At 40.5% G+C, this 26076-nt stretch overlaps 1 protein-coding gene across 1 annotated transcript in view; it reads right to left on the bottom strand.

Moving 5' to 3' along the window:
• Positions 1-26076, bottom strand: part of snx17 (sorting nexin 17) — a 44483-nt gene that overhangs the window by 13454 nt on the left and 4953 nt on the right. The window contains exons 2-11 of the mRNA XM_078399721.1: positions 22521-22595; positions 21181-21298; positions 19901-19965; positions 17365-17475; positions 12306-12396; positions 11218-11305; positions 6239-6308; positions 5522-5614; positions 4970-5173; positions 2332-2451 (exon numbers count right to left, since the gene is read on the bottom strand). Of these exons, the coding sequence (XP_078255847.1) occupies positions 2332-2451; positions 4970-5173; positions 5522-5614; positions 6239-6308; positions 11218-11305; positions 12306-12396; positions 17365-17475; positions 19901-19965; positions 21181-21298; positions 22521-22595 (1035 nt within the window). The remainder of the gene's footprint in view (positions 1-2331; positions 2452-4969; positions 5174-5521; positions 5615-6238; positions 6309-11217; positions 11306-12305; positions 12397-17364; positions 17476-19900; positions 19966-21180; positions 21299-22520; positions 22596-26076) is intronic.

Below are 26076 nucleotides of genomic sequence, written 5' to 3'. Positions count from 1 at the left end.
CACTGTTGTTTGTCATTTACATTAATGATCTGGATGATGGTGTGGCAAATTGCATTAGTAAATATGAAGATGATACTAAGATAGGTGGTGTAGTTAGTAATGAAGTAGAGTTTCAAAGTCTACAGAGAGACTTGGGCCTTTTGGAAGGGTGGGCTGAAAGATGGCAGATGGAGTTTAATGCTGATAAGTGTGAGGTGCTGCATTTTGGTAGGACAAATCAAAATAGGACGTACAGGGTAAATGGTAGGGAATTGAGGAATGCAGTGGAACAGAGGGATCTGGGAATAACTGTGCATTGTTCCCTGAAGGTGGAATCTCATGTGGATAGGGTGGTGAAGAAGGCATTTGGTATGCTTGCCTTTATAAATCAGAGCATCGAGTATAGAAGTTGGGATGTGATGTTGAAATTGTACAGGGCATTGGTGAGGCCGAATCTGGAGTATGGTGTGCAGTTCTGGTCGCCAAATTATAGGAAAGATGTCGACAAAATGGAGAGGGTACAGAGGAGATTTACTAGAATGTTGCCTGGGTTTCAGCACTTAAGCTACAGAGAGAGGTTGAACAGGTTGGGTCTTTATTCTTTGGAGCGTAGAAGGCTGAGGGGGGACTTGATAGAGGTTTTTAAAATTTTGAGAGGGACGGACAGAGTTGACGTGGGTAGGCTTTTCCCTTTGAGAGTGGGGAAGATTCCAACAAGGGGACATAGCTTCAGAATTGAGGGACAAAAGTTTAGGGGTAACATGAGGGGTAACTTCTTTACTCAGAGGGTGGTGGGTGTATGGAATGGGCTTCCGGTGGAAGTGGTGGAGGCTGGCTCGATTTTATTATTTAAGAGTAAATTGGATAGGTATATGGATAAGAGGGGATTAGAGGGTTATGGTCTGAGTGCAGGTAGATGAGACTAGGTCAGGGAGAGTGGTCGGCGTGGACTGGAAGGGCCGAACGGGCCTGTTTCCGTGCTGTAGTTGTTATATGGTTATATGGTTATATGGCCAGCACGTACATACTGGAGAAAAAAATGTTTCCAAGCTGTATTCCATGATTGAAATAATTTGAGTATTAAGGTGCTACACTATGAAAGGCAATTTAATGCCCCAATGTTTGATTCTTATTCTCAGCTATGATGTCTGAAAGTGCCAAGAATTCAGCCAGTTCCGGGCATAAGATGTAGAAAAATTGGTTCTCCATACTGGTAGGCCCAAATTAACACTAGAAGCCTGTGTGAAGTTCATTTACCTTTAAGAAATGATTGATGTTGCAGAAAAAATTGTCTTTTCAAACAAACTGACTAAGCGGAAATCCAAAAGGGTTAATTGCTAGGCTTCTGGGAAGCTGGCCCAACTTTGGGGAATAATGATGAATTTCAGATTGCTGGAAATAGCAAATTATTCTGGTCCTGTTAATGACTGGTGCCAGTACAATATCATTCACTCAAACCCACTTAATAAAAGCTTTCCAGTCAGATAAGGAATACTTACTTGGGAGTGTGGCCAAGTGACTTTTAAATACACACTGGGTAACAATTTAAGATTAGAAGAAAACAAAAAAGATTTGGGAAGTCAGATTAATTAAAAATCCATGCTTGTTCAGCAAGAATAGTTGGGCAAAATACCTCCTGTGAATATCCACAGTTCCATGTTTATGAACTACTATGAAACACAGGGTACAAGTCAATTTTGTGAGTATTTTTTGAACTTGTAATTTGGATTTGCCAAAATGCAGCATCAAAAAGCAGCATTTTCAGCCAATGCAAAATTCATGCACATGAAATTCTTAATGAAGCTTTTGGGGGAAAATTCTAAGACTAAAGGTTCAGTATATTGTTGGGTATTGATGAAATTATGTCAATTCCTTTCATCAGAATTTCTAATCTCTATTGCAGAAATATATACCACCGCCTTTTCTGATTTAGATTCTTTAACAAATCATTCTGGCTGAATCCTTACCAGACTTCCAATGATTGAAAAGGTTAGGAATGACTAATATGTTTTTTCTTAAGTTTAAAACCTGTGGCTTGAACCTGATAGTTGTGCTAAAATTAATTCACAATCAGATGGAAAAAAACCCTCAAAATACCAGAGGATTCTCGAGGAAGAAGTCAGATAAAAGCTCACGAGCAAGTGGTTAGTTTTGATGCCAACAAAACAAAATGACAATGCTTTTAGTTACTCAAAAAATATGAAATTGTCACCAAAGCATAATGGTACCCAATAATGCAGATTAGAAAATGTGCATATCACCAAAAGTTCTGTGATACAATTAAGTGTACACAATATAATCAGCTCACTCTGTTTTACAGATGAGTCACTCAAAATTAACCATATGTTTTACCTGGGGGCTAGAAATTGTCACCCATTGGAGTCGGTCTTTGCTCATCAGATATTCGAAAGCCAATTCTAGTTTGGTCTCAGTTTTTCCTGGGCTGCTTGCTGTGCCATTCGTCAGTGGTACCTGATAACATTTAAAATGAGTTATCAAAAAAAAATAAAAAAAAATACAAAGTCCACGTAGTCTAAAACAAGTCACCCAGAGTGTTGTAAATCACCCAGAGAGGTGAGGAGCCAGCGCTGCCGTCACAGCTGCGGCTTGCCTGCAGTCCGTCTGTCTTTTGTGTTGTTTGTTGTTTTTGTATGAATTGTAGTTTTAATATGGTGTAGTGTTTGTATGTTATGTTTGGGGGAGGGGGTGGGAGGGAACGGGAACTGTAAAAAATTCTCTCTCCCGAACGGAGACGCGACCTTTGTTTCTGTGTCGTGTCTCCGTTCCCGCTGCGGCCTGCCACTGGCCATGCACCTGGGACCACCTGGGGCTCTGGTTCGCAGAGCCCACGGCCCGGACTCACAACCTGCGGCGCTGGCTGCCTGCGGATGCTGCGGGAGCGGCTGCGACTCGTCTCCGGAGGCTCCGGCGCGGGCCGCGTGGACGTCGGAAGCCCGCAGGCCCCTGGGTGGGGGCCGACATCGGGAGCACCGGCAGCGGCAGAGGCAGCGTGTTCGCCCGCCCCGAATCGCGGGGCTTGGGTCGGCCCGCCGCGGACCTTTCACCGTCCGGCGCGGCCTGGAATAGGCCGCGGACCTTTCACCGTCCAGCGCGGCGCTCCAATGTCGGGAGCCCCGACGTGGCAAGTTCAACAGCCTGACCGCGGGAGAAGACGGCAGGGAAGAGAAAAGACATTCTGGCCTTCCATCACAGTGAGAAGGGACTGGAGGAGACTCACTGTGATGGATGTTTCTTTTGTTTGGTGTTAGTGTATGATTGTATGCGTTATTGCATTTTTATTGATTATTCTTATTGGTCTTAGTGTTTCAACTGCGGGTAATGTTTCATTTCACTACACATTTATGTGTATGTGACAAATAAACGACTATTGACTATTGACTATTGAGGTGTGAATTTGTGGAATTCCCAGCCACAGAAGGCAGGAGGGCCCAATTCACTAGAGGAATTTAAAAGAGAGTTAGATAGAGCTCTGGGGGCTAGCGGAATCAAGGGATATGAGAAGAAGGCAGGCATGGGTTACTGATTGTGGATGATCAGCCATGATCACAATGAATGGCGGTGCTAGCGCGAAGGGCCGAATGACAGCCTCCTGCAGCTATTTTCTTTTTTTTAAATCTCAATTCAAATCCATATCTAAATGTTTTGCTCCCATCAGCAAATTTTCCAAAGTAACCTTGAACACTACTTTAGAGCCAATTAAAAACAGGCATGCAGGCAGAGGAGATTTGTTTAACTGGCATAGTGTATGCCTAGGACACTGTGGGTCGAAGGGACTGTTCCATGTTTTAAGCCAATGCTAACTTGCACCTTTGACAGTTACTTAATGTTTTCGCTGTCAAAGATTAGTATACGGTTTTAAAAAGTCAAAGGAAAAGCATTAATTCCATTAACGCACAACTAAAACATAAAAACGGAATTGCTCACATTCATTCAATAACCTGATAACCATGTTTATAGCCTGTCCCCATTGTCATTCCAGTTTCATCTCAACCTAAGTGCCCACTTCCTCCGCAATCCGCTACAATATATCAAATTTATTTTCTTTCCCAGTTCTGATGAAGGGTCTTTGACTGCATGACCTTTAAAATTAACTCTGCTTCTCCCTGCAGTTGCAATCTGATCTTCTGAGTATTTACACCATTTTTTTGCTTTTCATTTTAGATTTGTCGCAACTATAGAAACTATGCATGACCATCACAGCATTGCATCAAAATGTCACTCTAGATAAGCTTGTCCGTCTTTGGAATGATGCTTGAACAATTTTTGTATTAACAAAAAGGCTAGGTATAATTGAGGTAATGCTGACACAAAAAGGTTAAGTGACAGGAAAGTCAGAAAATTTAAATGAATCGTTAATTTTATTACAGTAAAGCCTCATTTTAACAGACCATATTTTAATGGATTTCAGATATTGTGAATGGACCTGCTGACCAACCCCAGGCTAGCACTGGCTTTCAACGTCACCCGACTTGCAAGGTGCACTGTGAACCGGTGAAGGACTTGCTGATGCAGACCAGTGGTGTTAGCGCCTAGTTTTACGGTGAAACCACACAAAGTGCTGGAGTAACTCAGCAGACTAAATCAGACAGAGGAAGGGTCCTCAGGTGACATCACCGATCCATGTTCTCCAGTGATGCCGCTTGATCCGTTGAGTTACTCCAGCACTTTGTCTCTCTTTTTTGTATTAACCATTATCTGCAGTTTTTTGTTTCAACTACATACTCATTTAAAAATGAATAATCAGCAATAACAGACACCAGTCTCCCCATATGGTACATTATAATGAGGGTTATTGTATTTTAAAATGATCTACAAATGTCCTAAATACTTGAAAACAAATTTCAGGCTATTAAATTTTTATTATTTAAATAGCAGTATTTAAAAAATAATCAAGTGTAGAATCTTGTATTATATCAATATTTCGACAATGAATGATTGAGATTTTTCAAGACCGTTCCATTATACTCACCGAGGAAGTGACACGCCAGCATCTCATGCGTGTGACCTTGAAGCTGCCTTCTTTGATTTGTTCGTTCGGCAACTTGACATGAAAATTCAGTTCATTGTTGCCAGCGCTGACTATTACATGGCAACCTTTCTCTGGAAAATCAGTGATACACGGATCAAACTTGATGTATCCATAATACTTCAATGTTTGTGCCAGGCCGATAAACTGCACAGAAACACAATAATTTATCTTCATAGCTAGACTATTTACAAGCAGAAGCACTTTTTTAAGACTGAAAGAAATAACGTCCTTTTTACATTCCTTTCTCTGTCTCCTATTTGCTTACCAATTTCCAACTAAAAGGTGATTTCTAATTCTATACTCTTTTGCTAATCTTGTATGGAGAATTGTGAAGTGTACCTCGATAAAGTCAAACATTTAAACGAGTCTACAAGTAGATGAAAAATGTAACTTGATACTAATATGCTGCTGTCAAAAATAATAAATGGAACTGTGTAGCTTTTTTTTCTCATGTCCATTCCATTTTTCCATATTCCATATAGTACAACTCACCTCTTTTTTTGAACCTTTCTCTTGAAGTGATTTTAACTGTCGGTGCTGCTCCTTGTTGACAAGGACCCACCCCCGTTCAATATCAGCCACTGTCTGTGACATAAGAATTTGTCTAATTAATGAAAAAAGTAGTTCTATTTTGGATAAGTTGACAATATTTTAACTTAAGCTATCACACTAGAAAATTTGTGACTTTGATGGCATGCAAAAACATTATGCTTTAGCAAGACTAGCTAAAATATACCATGTTTCTAACACCTTTTAATTCTTGATTCATCTGTTATATGTTTGGCATTACATTGACTATTCTGCTTCATCACATCTTGTAGGTTAACTAGAATGTTCCTCGAATGGAGTCTAACACAGCTCTCAAGTCTTACTGGATAGGGACAGAATATCCAGAGGTATTTTGGTGCTCAGTTGTTCTGGTTTATATTAGTTAAAAATTGTAACTAATATTTGTCAATGGAGCAAAAAGGGACTGCTCGAAAGTTTTATCTTCTTCAATTAAAGGGCAAATAATGGCATTAAATAGCCCGGGGTGCAGGATCAATCAAAACATTAAATTCAAGTGGAATGAGATTTTGGAAAGTGTAAAGTTAAAAAAAAATCACATTTAGGAGAATGAGATTTTGTAATATTGAATTTATAAACATAGAGATGACAAATATTCTGTTCCTGGATGCAAATATATTTAGTAATAAAGACCGTTATTACCTGGGCATATAACAGACTCAATCCAATCCTGTTTTCCATAACATCGTTGTCATATGCAGAATCCCAATAGCTATATTAAAAAAAGCAACATTATCAGTACAACAGAGTTAATTACATGCATTTCATATCAATCTTGTCCAGTAGTTATGATAGATACAAATGCTGTAGTAACTCAGCGTGTCAGGCTGCATTTCTGGAGAAAAGGAATAAGTGACATTTTGGGTCGAAACCCTTGTTCAGATCCTTCTTCAGTCCAGTAGTTAAGTTTGTTCTTATGCTAACTTTACCTACTAAATACTAACGAGTAAACATTACACACTTTGAAACTCTTGGTAGCATTGGTCAGTATTTGTTAGAGATCCAACAGCTAATAAATGAATACTCATCTATAACAAATTAACACAAAATAAAATGCTGCAGTTAAGTTTTCAATGGTGTAATATTTGTTTTTTGTTTCAGCAGGAAAAAGTCAAAACAAAGATTAGAGAATGAAAACTTGGAAGTAAGGTTAACCATCATGAATATATCCTCTTTAGCTGCAGGAAATTATTGTGTTCCCATTTAATAATAACTGAACCATTTCCTATAATGGCTCAACTGGGATTTACAAATGGCATTAAACGGTACAATCATATACAATTATGAGGCCTAAATTACACTCTGGATGGTGCCGACGATGGCTGCCACGGTACTGCTCTTTGCTGTTTTGTATGTGTTTGTTGGTTTGTGTCGTCTGTGAAAATCCCACAAAGATCACTTTCATGAGGTACTCCTTAACATCAGACATATGGTACCTTCAAACATCGTTCCAGATTTCTCTCACTCGCTGAATTATTTGGACATACTCGTCGGCGGGGCTGTGGAAGGACACGTGAGAAGCACTCTGGAGACTCACTCGACTCCGGCGACGAGGATTACGCACACCGCTCCCGAGTATATTCCTCGGAAATCTACATTCTCTCAACAAAGTGGACGAACTGCAACTCCTGCGCCATACAAACAAGGACTTCTTTCAAGCCGCTGCCCTGTGCTTCACCGAGACCTGGCTGTGTGAGTTGACCCCGGACAACGGGCTGCAACTGGCTGGCTTTCAACAACACAGAGCGGACCGCGAGGCAGAGGGAAAAACAAGAGGTGCAATATGCTTCTATACTAGCCAGGACTGGTGCAGCGACATCAGGGTACTATTTAACCCCTGTTCCCCCAATCTCGAATCTTTCTTTACCAACTGCAAACTCTTTTATTCTCCAAGGGAATTTACCTCTTTTATTCTTCCTGGAGTTCACCCCCCCCCCCCCAAGCCTGCGTATGTGAGGCACAAACACAACTCGTTGACCAGGTGTTGAGGATATAGAGTGACTTGACGGACTCCATGGTCATTGTTTTGGGGGACTTTAACAAGGCTAACCTCAGTCGTGAGCTCCCAAAGTACAGACTTCATGTTACCTGCCGCACCAGAGGGGAGAGGACACTTGATCACTGTTACACTTCAATCAAGAACGCATATCGCTCTGTTCCTGGGCGGCTCTGGGTCTCTCCGATCATTGTTTAGTTCACCTTATTCCGACCTACAGGCAGAAACTAAAATCTGCTAAGCCTGTGGTCAGAACGACGAAAAGGTGGACAAGCGAGGGCATTGAAAAACTACAGTCCTGCTTTGACTGCACTGATTGGAATGTGTTCAGGGAAGCAACCACAAGCTTCGATGACTACACAGACACTGTCAGCTTTTGCGAGGACAGTTGCATTCCCACTAAGACCCGGATCTGGTTCAACAACGGCAAGCCCTGGTTCACAGCAGAACTCAGACAGCTCCGCCAGTCAAAAGATGAGGCCTATAGGAACGGGGATACAGACTTCTACAGGCAGGCGAAGTACAAGCTGAGACGAGGAATCATAGCTGCCAAGGAAAGATACTCTGAGAGGCTGAGGAGCAAGTTCTCAGCTAATGACTCTTCTTCAGTTTGGAAGGGCTTGCAAGAAATCACCAGCTACAAGAAGAAAACCTCCTGCTCCTTGGACAATTGTCAACTGACCAACAACCTGAACGAGTTCTACTGCAGGTTCAAGAAACAGAAACATAACCCTGGGACCCCCACCTCCCCCAATCACCACTTCACACCTACTCACAGCCCGAGTCCGTTCTGCAAAGACTGGGCCCTTGTCCACTACACACCCCCTCCTTGCTGCCCAACATCAGTCTGGCCACTTCTCCATCTCCAACAATAGAAATTGAGGAGGTGGAGAAGCTATTCAGGAAACAGAAAAGCTAGAAATCTCCAGGACTTGGGCTCATCCTCAGCAGAGCTCATTTACGGATCGTCGCTCAGTGTCCGGGGAGTTCCTGCCATCGGCGCCAGGGCAACAGGAACCGCCGTGAGCGAGTTGGCAAGCTCGCGCCCACGCCGAATTCTCGCCATGGGGCTTTCCGCCCGCACCATTGGCCCTCCGTGACTGCCCCTACGTCTTCCTATGCCATGATGTCCACCGGACGCCGCTCCAGAGGCCGTATGAGGGCCCGTTCCGGGTGTTAAAGCATGGACCAACCACTTTTGTGCTGGAAAAGGGGGCCGGCGTGAGACCCAGTTGTTCGTTCGTTTGAAGCCGGCACATCTGGACATCGACCCAGCCTCGGCCGCGAGGCCGTCCTCCTTCTCGGCTCCTCCACCTGTGCGTTCGACGGCCCCTGCGTCGGCTGACTCGCGTACGCGATCCGGCCGGCTTGTGCGTCCGCCGGTCCGTTTCGTGCCTCCGGATCTTGGGGGGGGGGGGTGTCCTGTGGCGGCTCCCAAGGGTCAGGCTACTCCTACATCGAACCCCTCGGCACGGTGATGGACAGGTCTGGGGACGGCCCCCAACTACGGGGTTAAGTAGCTGGGGTTTTAGCGCGAGAGGCAGTCTTCAGTCTAGTACTGAAGTAGAGAGCAGTGTGTTCGTGAGCAATAAAAGGCTTTCAGGGAATTTACCTGGCTCCTCGCCTTCAGTCCGGACCCTTTTCGCTCACCCGCTACATTATGCTTTATTCTTAATTGTTTACTGTATGTTCGCGTTGTTACTTGCGAGCGGAGCACCAAGGCACATTCCTTGTATGTGTACATACTTGGCCAATAAACTTATTCAATTCAATGAATAGGGTGGAAAGCCAGTCCTTTTCCCTGGTTGGAAATGTCAAATACTCGAAGCAAGGCTTTCAGGTCGGTGAGGGAAAGTTAAAAGGGGAAGTGTGATGCAAGATATTTTAAAACAAAAAATGAACGGTTCCAGGAATGTGCTGTCAAGGACGGTGGTGGAAGCAGATATGATAGTAACATTTAGAAACATCAAAAATAGGTGCAGGAGGCCATTTGACCCTTCGGGCCAGTACCACCATTATTGTGATCATCCACAATCAGTAACCGGTGCCTGCCTTCTCCCCATATCCCCTGATTCCACTAGCCCCTAGAGCTCTATCGAACTCTCTTTTAAATTCAAACTTAAACTCTCTTTTAAATTTAAGAGGCACTTGGATAGGCACATGCAGGAGAGGTATGGATTGTGCGTGGGCAGATGGAGTTAAGTTAATATGGCATCATGGCCCCCCAGACAGTGTGCCGAAGGTCCTATTCATGTGTGATACTGTTCTATGTTCCCTACTACTGCTCAATGTCTCTTCTGTTTCTCTCATCAGAAAATGAAAATATTATATCTTCTCCCAAATGTACTTAAGAACATATTAGAGAAGAAAAACAGTGAATCTTTTAATTAATTTTACTGTTTACATAACAAAATTGAATTGAATTGAATAATTTTTATCAGCCAAATATGTATACATACAAGGAATTTGCCTTGGTTCTTTGCTCGCAAGTAACAACACGATATACAGAAGGCATTTAAAAATAAAACATTATGATTTAAACATGTGAAGAATGAAATAATACCAGAGCACAAGGACGCTACAGACTTTTGGCTGTTGAGTAGATATGACAGTAACATTTAAGAGGCATTTGGATAGGCACAAGCAGGAGTTATGGATCATGTGTGGGCAGATGGAGTTAAGATAACATGGCTTCATGGCCCCCCAGACTAAATCAGTATTTAGTCTTATAAGGTGGGATACTTACTAAAAGGTTTACAAGCAAAACTAAATCATATTGCATTACTTATCAGAAGTATCAGTTATCGTTTCATCCAGAAATCCAAAGAATTGATTAATATTAGAGATGCAAAAACATCTTCCAACATGTAATATCGGTCACATGTTACAATTGGGCCTATTGCGCCAACATCTTCCAAGGTGGAGTCTGTAGGCAATTCCGGGGGAGGAGGATAATGTGGCGGTGGGTTAGAAAGAGGCCAAGTGGACAACAGCCACATCAACTGGAACTGAGCGGTGGTTGAAGAAGGGCTCGCTGGTGCACTTCGCGAGCTGGCGGTGGCATTAAAGCCAGGGTTGTGGAGGTGGTGCGAGCCGGGGTACCATCATCAGGTCCGTTTGCTATAACCGAAATCCTTGATTTCAGATTTCCAAAACAATGGTGTTTTGCATCGAACAATTTTAGCAATGTCTTTTTCTTCTCTTTGCTCTATTCATTTCCTATTTATATTCATTTCCTATTTATATCCCCCCCTCCCCTAAAAATACTAGATACAATTGAAAAACTTTTACCAACTATTATCAGCATCCTCACCATATGTATTGATCAGTCGCTTTTGATCTCTGCTGTAATCTCAGAGAAATCCATTGTTCCCCTGCTCTGCAGCTTAAAAAGTATTTTTGAATTCCAATCAATTTCAAACTTTTCTCAGTTCTGATGGAAGACTGTCCAGCCAAAACATTGGTTTGCTCACCACAGATGGTGCCTAACCCAAGTAGTTACAACACAACATTTAAAATTCTAAACTCCTTCCTTAGAGGGCACCAAATTAAAAAATTTCGGGCATATTAAAGTTTATAAACCAGTTTAATTCTCCACAGAACTTAAAATAAAGACATGCTTTACCTCTTTCGTAGCACTATTTTATATTCTGCATTCTTCAGGCTCGTGACTGAAATATAGGGCAGTTCAAACTCCTGCAGTTTTCGTACAACTGAGTAACAAAACAAATCATAAAACTGAAGTTAATACCAAAATTAAATAGTTTAAAACAATATATTTATTTCAATTGACCATAGCTTTTCATTTCTCACATTATGTATTTGATCCTTCCATCCAATTTCTATGTATATTTCTTACTAGTCAACGTCAGATTAAAAACCATAATGATTTATTGGGCAAATGGGAAGAAGGAAAGATGAAAGAATGGAGGTTAAGGAAGGACAGAGGGGCAGTGGGTGGAAGAATGACATAAATAAATTGGATGACATTTTAGTAGAATGCCTAATCAATAATGATGCAATACTAAAATGCACCCCAAGTCAGATGCAACCTATAAATCTTTGCTCCTGAAGGACACAGATCTTTTTACAGTCATCATACTATACCCAATACAATAACTGTATTAACAACAATTATAAACACTATTAAACACTGCGAAATAGATTAACAGGACTGCTGTGCCTGGTTGTGAAATCTGTGAAGTTGCCTTTTTTTTAAAAAATTGAACATTTCTGAAAGTCTAATTAAATATTTGCTAAGGTTTTCTATTTGCATTCAAAGTCCACGGCATAACATGGAACAACTTTTCACACTGCTCATCTTAAAGCCAGGTAGAATAAGATTGGGAACTCTTTTGTGTACAATCATTTCTTGCAGAGCCTGTACAGCTGACAGGAAAAGGCTCACTTTCAACTGGAACTGAAATTTGAATCAGGAGGGAGGTGAAAGATAGTGTTGCAATTACTGAAGAAGCAAATCCATTTGCTTAATTACTTACACAATAAAACTGGTGCTCTCAGTTTTTGATCTGTTTCAAGATAATTTCACACCAAAATTCTCGAAGGTGTACATTTTTGGGGGTCATTGGGAGGGGTGGGGAGTAGCTTATACACTCAAGTATTAATTTTGTGTGTTTCATTTTTGTGACACTCCATGCCACACAATTAAGAGCAAATGGACATTCAACCTTGGAATTTAATCAATAAACTTACAAGAACAGCCACCATCACATCCTTCTCGAATAAGGAAAAGGCTGAAGTATCCGACTAGGTCATCAGGAAGATCTAGTTTTGCAGCAACTGCCTTTAAGAATGATATAAAAATGTCAGAATATTTATGTTAAATCAAGATATTGGAACGATTCCAAACACCTGTAAGTGATTACACCAAACTCAGTGAATAAATTAAGTAAGGGCAGAGCAATGGTAATGAAAACTGGACTACAAGATGCGCAAAGGAAACAAGATTCTGAATGAAGAATCTTTAATGGTCTCAGGCCTCCTCTGTATTTATGAGTGATCAAAGCAATAAACTACATTTGAACTGTTAACTATGGAACTTTGATAATTAAAAATTAAATCACTAGAATGATGCAGAATACATTACACAACATGACACCTTAAAGGCTTAAAAGGCTGCTCATATTATCCTCCAGGCATACAGAAGTAAATTAGAAAATTAATGGAATAATTTAACATGAATTTGGGCTTTCCAACGGCCTAGATAAGGTGCCAAATGGAGATTATTAAACTAAACTGGAGCATATTATATTTCAAATTTCAAATTGTGCTGCAATTACAAATGGCATGCCAGTGACATAACTTTCTCAGAAGTAAAAAAAAATTCAGCAAGTCTCCATATAATATAACCAACTTTGAGGGATAGACTGCAGAAAGTATCGTGACTGGTTGTATCATGGCCTGGTAGAACAATTCCAATGTACAGGAATTCAAGACAGAGAATGACGGACTCAGCCAGACCATCACGGGCTCAGCCCTCCCCAGCATGGAAAGCATCTAAACAAGTGCGCTGCCTCTAGATGGGAGCATCCTTCAAAGTATAATCCATCTCCACCATGCCCACTACTGTTTCTACTGGCAGACAGTAGGTCAGAAGTCTGAAGTCCACAGCACGAGGTTCAGGGACAGGTAACTCCCTACAATCATCAGGTTCTTGAATTGACCAACGCAACCCTAATCCTAATTTGGCACCAGATCACCTCCGTGAACTTGTTTTCTAATGGTGATTTGACACTGGTGTCTTGTTTTGTAATCTGTTTCTTGTCACTGCTGGGCATAAATTGTGTTTTTATGTTGTCTGAGTCTACGTTCCTGTGGTGTTGCTGCAACCTTTTTTTTACTGTAACACAGTACTTGTGTACATCTTATACACATGACAAACCCGACATGACTACAATGGAATGGACTGAGAAACAGCCAACAGATAGAAAATAGTAGAAATAATCAGATTGTTTTTAGATTGGGAGTTATGGCCAAATGACTGCAGCTTTTCACAATCTACGCCAATGATTTGGACAAGGGGATTAAGAGTAATATATCAGTTTACAGATCTGCATACATGACAATAAAGAACCATTGAACCAGATGATATATAACTAGGTGTCTGTATGGTTTGCAAAGAGGACAAAGAGAGGAGAGTGAATGGGAAAGGATCACAACAGATGAAGTATAACATCATCCTCTTCAGTAGTGACACTACAAGACAGTGTATCTTCTTTTTAAATATGACAGACCAAATATTGCTGATGCTCATAGGGACTTAAGTATCCTTGTACATCAATCAAAGTCAATGTGCAGATTCAATTAGCAATTAGGAAATCAAATTGTATTTTGGCCTTTACTGCAAAAGGATTTAGTTAAAAAGATGTCTTGATCCCATTTTGAAACTGCACCTGAAATTTTGTGCAAGCTCAGTGTGTCTGGTGTAATAGACAATAGACGCAGGAGTAGCCCATTCGGCCCTTCGAGCCAGCACCGCCATTCAATGTGATCATGGCTGATCATTCACCATCATTACCCCGTTCCTGCCTTCTCACCATATCCCTTGACTCTGCTATCTTTAGGTGGATGGATATATTTAGGTAAGGATGGATATGATTGTGATAGAGGCAGTGCAGTAAAGGTTCACCAGTTTTACTCCTGGCAGGGTGTGCTGGTTGTAGATTAAACAGTTTGGAAGAATGAGAGATGATCTAACTGAAACATACAAAATTCGTAAGGGTGGAGGCAGAGTTAATGTTTCTCCATGGATGGCGTGCCTATCCAGGAGTCATAGTCTCAAAATAATTAAGCCACTCAGGACTACGATGGGAGGGTTTCCTAGAACAGGCCATTCTAGACTGGGTATTGAGTAATGAGGAAGGGTTAGTTAGCAGTCTTGTTGTGCGAGGCCCCTTGGGCAAGAGTGATCATAATATGGTAGAGTTCTTCATTAGGATGGAGAGTGACAAAGTCGATTCAGAAACAAGTGTTCTGAACTTAAAGAAAGGTAACTTTGAGGGTATGAGGCGTGAATTGTCCAAGATAGACTGGCGATTGATGCTGAAAGGGTTGACGGTGGACATGCAATGGAAGGCATTTAAAGGTCGCATGGATGAACTACAAGTGTTCATCCCAGTTTGGCAAAAGAACAAACCAGGAAAGGTAGTGCATCCGTGGCTAACAAGGGAAATCAAGGATAGTATTAAAACAAAAGATGAAGCATACAGATTAGCCAGAAATAGTAGCATACCAGAGGACTGGGAGAAATTCAGAGTCCAGCATAGGAGGACAAAGGGCTTAATTAGGAAAGGGAAAATAGACTATGAGGGAAAACTGGCAAGGAACATAAAAACAGACTGCAAAAGCTTTTATAGATATGTCAAGAGAAAAAGATTAGTTAAGGCAAATGTAGGTCCCTTGCAGTCGGAAACAGGTGAATTGATCATAGGGAACAAGGAGATGGCAGACCAATTGAACAAATACTTTAGTTCTGTCTTCACTAAGGAAGACATAAACCGTCTGCCGGAAATAGCGGGGTACCGGTGGTCTAATGAGATGGAGGAACTGAGGGAAATCCAGGTTAGTCGGGAAGTGGTGTTAGGTAAATTAAATGGATTAAAGGCAGATAAATCCCCAGGGCCAGATAGGCTGCATCCCAGAGTGCTTAAGGAAGTAGCCTCAGAAATAGTGGATGCATTAGTGATAATTTTTCAAAACTCTTTAGATTCTGGAGTAGTTCCTGAGGACTGGAGGGTAGCTAATGTAACCCCACTTTTTAAAAAGGGAGGGAGAGAGAAAACGGGGAATTATAGACCAGTTAGCCTAACATCGGTAGTGGGGAAAATGCTAGTCAGTTATTAAAGATGTGATAGCATCACATTTGGAAAGTGGTGAAATCATCGGACAAAGTCAGCATGGATTTACCAAAGGCAAATCATGTCTGACGAATCTTATAGAATTTTTCGAGGATGTAACTAGTAGAGTGGATAAGGGAGAACCAGTCGATGTGTTATATCTGGACTTTCAGAAGGCCTTCGACAAGGTCCCACATAGGAGATTGGTGTACAAACTTAAAGCACACGGTATTGAGGGTTCAGTGTTGAGGTGGATAGAAAATTGGTTGGCGGACAGGAAGCAAAGAGTAGGAATAAACGGGTCCTTTTCGGAATGGCAGGCAGTGACTAGTGGGGTACCGCAAGGCTCAGTGCTGGGACCCCAGTTATTTACAGTGTATATTAATGATTTGGACGAGGGAATTGAATGCAACATCTCTAAGTTTGCGGATGACACGAAGCTGGGTAGCAGTGTTAGCTGCGAGGAGGATGCTAGGAGGCTGCAGAGTGACTTGGATAGATTAGGCGAGTGGACAAATACATGGCAGATGCAATATAATGTGGATAAATGTGAAGTTATCCACTTTGGCGGCAAGAACAGGAAAGCAGAGTATTACCTGAATGGTGACCGATTGGGAGAAGGGGAGATGCAACGTGACCTGGGTGTCATGGTGCACCAGTCATTGAAAGCAAGCATGCAGGTGCAGCAGGCAGTGAAGAAAGCGAATGGTATGTTGGCATTCATAGCAAGAGGATTTGAGTTTAGGAGCAGGGAGGTTCTGCTGCAGTTGTACAGGGCCTTGGTGAGACCGCACCTGGAGTATTGTGTGCAGTTTTGGTCTCCTAACCTGAGGAAAGACATTCTTGCCTTAGAGGGAGTGCAGAGAAGGTTCACCAGATTAATCCCTGGGATGGCGGGACTTGCATATGAGGAAAGACTGGATAGACTGGGCTTGTACTCGCTGGAATTTAGAAGACTGAGGGGGGATCTTATAGAAACATATAAAATTCTTAAGGGGTTGGAGAGGCTAGATGCGGGAAGATTGTTCCCGATGTTGGGGGAGTCCAGAACCAGGGGTCACAGCTTAAGGATAAGGGGGAAGTCTTTTAGGACCGAGATGAGAAAACATTTCTTCACACAGAGAGTGGTGAGTCTGTGGAATTCTCTGCCACAGAAGGTAGTTGAGGCCAGTTCATTGGCTATATTTAAGAGGGAGTTAGATGTGGCCCTTTTTGTTAAAGGGATCAGGGGGTATGGAGAGAAGGCAGGTACAGGCTACTGAGCTGGATGATCAGCCATGATCATATTGAATGGCGGTGCAGGCTCGAAGGGCCGAATGGCCTACTCCTGCACCTATTTTCTATGTTTCTATGTTTCTAAAAGGCCAATGAATCTTTGCAATTCTCTCCCAAGGAGGCTATGGAGGCATGAGATTTGACATTTTTATAGATTTATGGGAATCAAAGAAAAGATTAGTGCAACTGTGTGATACTGCAGTAAAAGATCAGCCTTTGTCTTACTGAATAATTGATGTAGAATAAAAACAGACCTGATCTTGCTCGATGTTGGTGCGGCAGAATGGGCAGCATTAAGATTTTGGAAAAATAGGTTCTTCATTTGATGCCACCCATCACAATAAATGCCCTATTTATCATAACATAACCATATCTGCATTTACAAGGTACAACTATAATCTTGATCATGGCAACACTTCAGATGTAATGGAAGAACAACCATGGATGTTTATTAATTTTCAAAATTAAATTATTTGGGAGGTACAGAAATTACTTGCAGTTCAGAAAAGCTGCTTAAAAATAGAGTATTTATTAGCAAATAGCTTTTTTTTTAGGATATCACATTGAATACACTTTGCAAATTAGATAAGATCCAAATCATTTATTCTGAAGTGACTAAATATAGTAAGATTTATTCTTACCTCTAACACATCTTCGGTCTGATCCGAGCTGAAAATATTGACTTTCACTTTCTGCCCATTGGACAGATAGACATCCAGCTGTACTTCTTGTGTTGGAATCTGTTGGGTTTCCTAAAAGTTACAAAGAGTTGATACAATAAAGAACAGAATCGCTATATTTTTGTTTAAAAAAATAATGATCTCTCTTAGATTGGTAATTGAGCAATCCCCGGGAGGCCAGCACCAGGAGAGTGATAGACGACCTGTGGGGTCCAAACCTCTCCTGCAGGCCTGTTGCCAGCTGGGGCGTCTCCCCTGGGGCCAGGCGAGTGAGGGAGCCACTAACCCGGTCCCGGGCGGCTAGCAGGAGATCGGCCGCAAGGCGCTACCGAATGTTCGTCCTGCCGGCAGCCATCTTCTTTGATCCTCTGCCGCCACGCTGCACTACGGGAGGAAGGTCAGGCACGGGACATGCCGGGACGGGCACCGGTCCTCCCAGCACTGCTGCGCAGGGATGGGGATGCATTTGTTAAAGTTTATTAAATTAATTACTTTTAAAATGTAACGAAACTTGATCAATGCAGACCGCAGGCGAATGGTGAATAAGATGGGCCTAAAATTGTTGCGCTATCGTGTATCGATTTGGCTGCACTTCGGGAACATGCATACATACAAGATAAGAGTTTGTGAGTTTTAGACATATATATAAATATATATATATATAGAGATATTCGAATCAGTTAATTTTAAGTCTGCAATTAAACCTACGAGCCAGAACAATGCCACTGGACTTTATCTCAGCGAGTAGTAAACTATAAACCTGCAGAGTTTATTTTGTCTATTTACTATATTTATTACAATACCAAAATCAATAATCCTACATCACTTTGAAAGACAAACATTTAAAAACATCTAATGACACAGTAACTCAGCAGGTCAGGCAGCATCTCGGGAAAACATGGATCGGTTTGAAAACCTTCTTCGTTTGAAAACATCTGGTTAAAAACTTTTGAATACAGATGCTCCCCGACTTACGATGCTTCGACTTCCGATATTTCGATTTTGCGATGGTGCAAACAGCAGTGACCCGTAGCGAGCCACAGCTCGCTTCCGGCCACTTGATCAGGTGTATTAAATGCATTTCGACTTACGATATTTTCGGTTTACGATGGGTTTCTTGGAACGTAACCCAATCGTAAGTTGAGGAGCACCTGTACTATATTTGCAACATCACATCCAAAATATTTTCTATTGTCATATAGTGCTGCTGCCTCAGAGCTCCAGCAACCCAAATTAAACTCCAAGTCTAGCACCAGCTGCATGATGTTTGCGTAGTCTGCCTTTGGATGCACAAATGCCGCCCCATGTTCCAGTCGTCTCCTGGTAGAATTGAGGTGCGGGTGTGGGGAATATGCGCGGTTGATGGCAAAGTTAAATGGGGGAATGGGATTACTCAATCAGCACAGACAATGGGCTAAATGGCCTTCTATATCATAAGGAAATATGGAACAAAGCAAAAATGCAAGTTACACCATTTCTCCCCATTTTGGAGGAATCACACCCTTTATAGGCTGAACTAGTTTGAGTCAAGTTAAGTTTAGTTCATTGTCACATGTACAGAGGTACAGTGAAAAGCTTTTGTTGCCTGCTAACCAGTTAGCGGAAAGATAATTCATGATTACAAATACAGATTTTAGCTGGGGTTTTGCAAGAGACTGAAAATAAAATAATTTCTTTTGTCGTTCATTATCAAAAGTGTAAAGTTAAAAGAACTAGTTAAATGCACCATCTGACAAAGGCAAGTATGCAGCACTATTAAAGGCGAAAAGACACCATGCTTTTCGCCTGTTCTTTGACCTAGCAACAACAGTGACAAGAATGGAACTTTTTGTCAGTGTTGTATACTTTTTGTATATTACTGTGCCTACTATAAAACAATGCCTCAAAAATTAAAGCAATAAAATGAAAATGTAAAATTAAATAATTGTATTTTATTTTGACTTACAAATTGTTCCAAGAAAAAACAAAATTGCTCACATCTTTGAAGGAAACTCAAAATAACACTATGGCGTAAGAGTCTAAAAAACGTAACTTTCAGGTTCAGAAACAGCCTTTTCCCAACAAATAACAGGTTATTGAACACCACAAACACTAACTAAATTTCCAATTGACATGGTTGTACTAGAGACTTTAGGCTTTTATTTTGTTTTATACTAATATTGTTTGTTTTTTAAAACATTTTTGTTATCTATTGAGCACTATGTTCAAAGATCTGTTATGCTGCTGCAAGTAAGAATTTCATTATTTCATTTCAGTACATATAACAATTAACATTCTTGACTATACTCAAATGAATGCATGGACAAGAGCGTGCTGAAATGACTTCCTCTTACCATTAACAAGCAAAATGCTCCAGAGAATGTGCATGAAGACAAAGTTAAAATATTCCATTCTTCTTTGAAAACCATCTGACCAGGCAGATAGAGGTGAGAATATTACCCTATCAAAAGGAAAGTAGATTGGCAGACTAGATCATAAATCATGAATATTAACATACCTGCTGTGCTTTTCTGAGAAAGCTGTTGAACGCTTCACTGCTGCCAAGCAAGGAATCTTGGCGCACTAAAACAAAGATAAGAATCAGTAAAATAGCTGAAATTGTCACTAAATAAAAGTTGTGTAGATGCATACACTCTCAGGATTGGATTACTCTTGAAAGTGAACTAGTGACTATTTTAGCTTGAAGCCAGCAAATTGTCAATGGAAATATAGAATATACAGGCTGCAGAAACTGCAAAAGAAAAGATGATGTAGCCAAAACCAACACTAGTCGGGATAAAAGTCTAGAGAGAAGGATAATCAATCATTTGTTCCATCAAAGGCTATTCAATTCTTAGGTCAAACCAGACAATTTATTCACAAAAAGTTATTTTTGGCATTTTTGGGGCAACATAATCTTGCAATTATCGTTTATTACGACTGTTGAATAGTTCCTTGGCGTCAATATTCCCAACGATCTACCGTGGTCCACCCACATTGAGTGACAGTCAAGAAGACTGAGAAAATTTGGCATGTCTTCAATGACTCTTATCAGACTTTTGAACGGCCCTTCCATAAGGTAGGGTACTGTTCAAATCACCCCATTGCAGACATTGGACTTTGTCTGTGGAACTGATGTGCTACAATGCTGGGAACTATATTCTGCACTCTCTCTTCCCTTTTGCTTTATCTATTGTTGATGAGTCGACTTGATTGTATTCAGATATAGTATTATCTGATCGGTTTGGATAGCGTGCAAAACAAATCTTTGCACTGTACCACGGCATGTGACGGTAATAAACCTAACAAAAAGGAGCGCTGGCCTCAATTACTGACATTAATGCTTATTAAATCTTTACACAACCAGGTCATGTTATTTTTTAAACCTTGCTCAAACAAAGGATTAGTGGTTCCTATGGCAGCTGCAAACATCGAGTGAAAATATTCCTTGAGGTTTGAAATATGTACATTAGATTTTATCTGACTCTTAAATATATAGCAACCATATTTACAAGCTGAGATGAGGAGTTAAATGAGACTTTATTACTGCAAGTTTTCAACAACTAACTAAAAGTGTGCATATACAAAAAGGAGAGAGCAAGGAATTACTGCTGGAAGATCGAAGTGGAACAAATGTAGAATCTTAATCACACGAAGGCAAACTTTTAAGGTATTTAAAACGGCAATAAAAATCTTCATCCCTTCTGAACAATATAAATAAATCACTTTACTGTATGAAGAAGTCTAAATATTTACAGTTTTTGGCATAATCACAGGTGAAAAAGAAATTTTTCTTACCACTCTGAATATACTTCTCCAATTGTTCACGACGCTGTTCAACTTCTGCAGTGGTTAGAGTGAATATCTTTTTAGGAGGAAAGTGAGGAAGCACATTGTTCCCATATTCCTTTCTCAGCTGAAAACAAAATATAGCACGTAATGAGAACTGATACTTGAATGTTCTTGTAATTTCTATTTGAATATGTTGGTTCTGACAATCTGGTAAATATTTTGCCAATGATTCTGCTGAGTTTTTTAACAAAAATATTCACCATATTAGTTTCTGTATGAAAACTATTTATTATTTATTAACTATTTATTATTAATATTATTAACAATTTTTTTTTTGTTGCTAAATCATTCATAAAATTATTTTACAATTATTTCTACTTATTTGTGATGCAAAACCATTACTTGACAATCTGGTAAATATTTTGCCAAAATATTGTCTTGACTCTGAATCATTGGCAATCATTTGCTCTCAAGATGCACAACTTACACAGGTCAAGAGAATATCCACCGCCCCTCAAACCTGCCCCGTTATTCAATATGATCATGGTTGATCTATGCTGGCATCAACTCCTTTTCTGTGCCATATCCCATAACACTCAATTCCCCAATCATTCAAATATCCTATCCCCATTTAAAATATATCCATCCCCAAGGCAGAGATTTCCAGAGATTCACTACCCTCAGAAAAATTTGCTACACACTGCAGTTTTAAATGACTGGTTATTTTGTAACTGCCAATTTGTAAAATGAACGTCCACAAGTAAAAACATCTCAATATCTATCCTGTCAAGTCTGCCAGGATCTTATGTATGAATAAGGTCCTCCCTCATTCTTCTAAACTCTCAGGAGTACAGAACCAAACTGTCAACCCTCTCTTGATTGGATGAACCTCTCATCCAAAAATAAGACTGACGAATTGGCATTGGGCTGCCTCCAATGCTACGCTATACTTCTTGGGAAAGCGGGAAAAAAATTGAGCGGAGTATTCCAGAGTGGCCTCACCACATTCTATACAACTAACAAAATCTCTTTTCTTCTACTCCTTCGCAATAAAGGCGAAAATGCCATTTGTTGCTTTAACCTATCCCCTAATCTTTATAATTCATCAACTATAACACTGAGAACCCTCTGAACTCCCCTCCATTCATTTGTCATAAATAGTCATCTCTTTTATGTAACTTTTAACTGGTATTTGCCAAAAAAATCCCAAACCATGATTCAATCCCAATATGACCATAATTTATAAAGGATCAAAGTCCACAGGACATGCCATTCATATTATGAATTTAGCAGACAGCTCACTATAAACCAACATTCCTTATGCTATATAAAATCTAATAACACACCTGCTCATGTAGTCCATAGAGTTGACTGTATCGAACTCGACAATGCAATACTCCATTTACATGAATACTGTAAGCCTGCAACAGTAACATTGGACTTTGTTGAATAAATTTAATATAATCAGACAATCAAGCATTGTTTTCATTTCAGGTTGCGAGTCATACATTAACTTCAGCTTTATGTTGCGTGTCTACACTGTGTATGCTAAGCTCCGATTCTTATGAACTGAGCTCTGATTTTTACACCCCTCATTTCCACTTTTTCATTCCTTCAGTACTAAGATGGGGAGAAATCTCTTCAAACACTACACAACCCTGAATGAAGTCTACACTTAGAGAACTGTTAGAGAATTTTCAGAGGTTTTAGAGGATCCACTTTTGAGGATTTGAATATTAAGGCATGAGGTTTCGCAGGTACTGAGTGGTAACAGGAAGAGCACAAAAAATCTCTGCTGATCCCAAATGAGAGGCAGCAATGGCTTGGTTCCCACATACATCAATGATATTAAAGGGTCTTGCTATTAATTGTAAATTTTCCTCTTACCTTCAACCTCCCAAAGTGCAACATTGCCATTTCTCCACCCATTTCTGTTGCTGATCTAAATCCTGTTATGTACTTTGACAGGTTCCTCATTGTACCTAACACTGATTTTGGTGCCATCTGTACACTTAATAACCAACCCATTTATATCCAAGTTGTTTATACTAATCACAAACAACAAAGGCACCAGCACAGATTCCTGCTTAGGGCCACTGTTTACAGAGCTTAAGCTAGAATAATATCTATTCACCATAATTCTGGGTGTTTTATGAGTAAGCAGGTTCTGAATCCAAGCAACCAATCCATGCAAATTAATCTTTTGGATTAGCCTACCATGAGACTACATGGTATAGGTTTATGGTGAGAGGGGAAAGATTTAATAAGGGGCAACTTTTTCCACCCAAAGTGTGGTGGGTATCTGGAAATGGGTTGCCAGAGGAAGCAGTTGAGGCAGGTACTAACATTTGAGATCTTAAGACAGATACATAAATAGTAAAAGTTTGAAAGGATATGGGCCAAACACAGTAAAATAGGACTGGCGTATATGGGGCATCTTAGTTGGCATGTATATGTTGGGCCGAGAGACCAATTTCCTATCCCTGTGACTGAAACTCACCAGGTCTTAAACCCCGTCCATTCCATTGTTTTTATAACACAAATTCTAAAACATAAGGTTTGATAGGAAAGCAATTATCGTGTTATCGTAGAATTCCCCAACCTGTATTTTCCATAACTAAGCAATCTTGTAATTTTTTTAGATTCAAATAAACCGTTTGAAATATTTTCATAATACATTATTTAATCATTGATGATAAAACAGGAAATTTTGACTGCTTGATTTGCAAAAAGTTTGAACTGCAATAAATGAAGACAGACTTTAAATGGAACACCATTTTTCATTTCAGAAATTTTTGCACAATTCAAGGTTGCAGAGTTAATTATTCACATTCTGACTTTTATCAAATGCTAAAACTAAAGAACAGCATGCTCGAAACAGAATGCCTTCAGTTAGTTTCATTGCTTACTCTCAGTAGAAAAAGCTGTCAAGGGGTCAAAATAATCAGCAAAATTATAAAGGGCTTTCTAATTTTCAGCTATTAAATGTATTATGGAACCACAAACAGGTTTTAGCATAATGTTGGCACTTTATTTTCTACCAACACCAAATTCAAGATAGTTCAAAAGGCAAATTATGCAAGAATATTATTTTAAGTACAGTCATGCCATTGCAACATTTAACTGGATTACTGTGCCACAAATTTATTTCTGTATCAAAGTAGTAGGAATCGGGAAAATGGGAAACTATTAACTACTCAATTAAAACTGTACCACATAAAGAATTGTTTCTAAATGCAAGAACAACAGATAGACACAAAAAGCTGGAGTAACAGTGGGCAGAATACATCTCTGGAGAGAAGGAATGAGTGATGTTTCAGGTCAAGACCCTTCTTCAGATTGAAAGTCACAATAGAGGGTAACGAGAGAAGATTTTATATGTTTCTAAATGCAATTACAACATAACATTTTCACACAAAGGGTGGTGTGTGTATGGAATGAGTTGTCCAAGGAGATAGTGGAGGCAGTTAATATCGCAATGTTTATGAAACATTTGGACAGGAACATGGATAGGATAGGTTTAGAGCGATATAGGCCAAACACAGGCAGGTGTGATTAGTGTAGATAGGACTTGGTTGGAGTGGGAAAATTGGGTCAAAGGGCCTGATTCCACACTGTATGACAGATTTTCAAAAATATGTGTGTCCGCGAATTTTATATTTTTGACTCTTTCCACCACATGAAGGCAGGTTTGTGGATCCTCAACCTTCATCTTCCAAAGTCAACAATCAGTTCCTTGGTTTTACTGATATTGAGAGAAAAATTGTTGTTCTGGCACCGTTTGGTCAGTCGATTGATCACCCTCCTATACTGACTCATCGTCACCTGTAATTTGTCCAACAACGGTGGTATCATCGATGAATTTGAAGATGGAATGGTAACGTGTCTGGGGCAGCACGGTGGCGCAGCGGTAGAGTTGCTGCCTTACAGCGAATGCAGCGCCGGAGACTCAGGTTCGATCCTGACTACGGGTGCCATCTGTACGGAGTTTGTACGTTCTCCCCGTGACCTGTGTGGGTTTTCTCCGAGAACTTCGGTTTCCTCTCACACTCCAAAGACGTACAGGTATGTAGGTTAATTGACTGGGTAAATGTAAAAATTGTCCCTAGTATGTGTAGGATAGTGTTAATGTGTGAGGATCGTTGGGTGGCGCGGACTCGGTGGGCCGAAGGGCCTGTTTCCGCGCTGTATCTCTAAATCTAATTAAAAATATTTAAAAATCTAAAAAAAAATCTGCACAATTATGAGTATAGGGTGAGTACAGCAGGGGCTGAGCATGCTGCTTTGAGGTGCTCCTGTGCTGATGGTTATCAAGAAGGAAAGTTGCTTCCAATTCGTACAGATTGTGGTCTGTTTATTAGGAAGTAGGGGATCCACTTGCAGAGGGATGCAGAGACCCTGTTCTGTGAGCTGGGTAATCAGTTTAGAGGGGGTGATTGTATTAAATGCTGGGCAGAGGTCTATGAACAACATCCTGACATGTGTTTTTATTGTCTAAGTGGTCAAGTGCAAAGTGGAGAGTCAGTGAGATTGCATCCCCCATTGACCTGTTGTGATGTTAGGCAAAATTTAGGGGCAAGGTTCTTGGTGAGATAGGAGTTGATATACAAAGCTCTCAAAGCACACCATCACCACGGACATTAGTGCCATCGTTCCGAGGACATTGAGGCACTTCACCTTACTCTTCTTGAGCACCTACATTATTGATGCCCTTTCAAACCACGCGAGAACCTCAGACCTCAGTAATGGGAGATTAAAGATGTCTGCAGACACTCCAGCCAGTTGGCCTGCACAGGTTTTAAGACAATGACCAGGTATACATCAGGTTCAGACTCTTTGAGGGTTCACCTTCCTGAAGGATCTTCTGAGGTCGGTCTGTGTGAATGAGATTGTATGCGGTTT

The sequence above is a fragment of the Rhinoraja longicauda genome, chromosome 5 (assembly GCF_053455715.1).
Source record: "Rhinoraja longicauda isolate Sanriku21f chromosome 5, sRhiLon1.1, whole genome shotgun sequence".
Lineage (NCBI taxonomy): Eukaryota > Metazoa > Chordata > Chondrichthyes > Rajiformes > Arhynchobatidae > Rhinoraja > Rhinoraja longicauda.
This window is presented reverse-complemented; position numbering and strand designations above follow the sequence as displayed.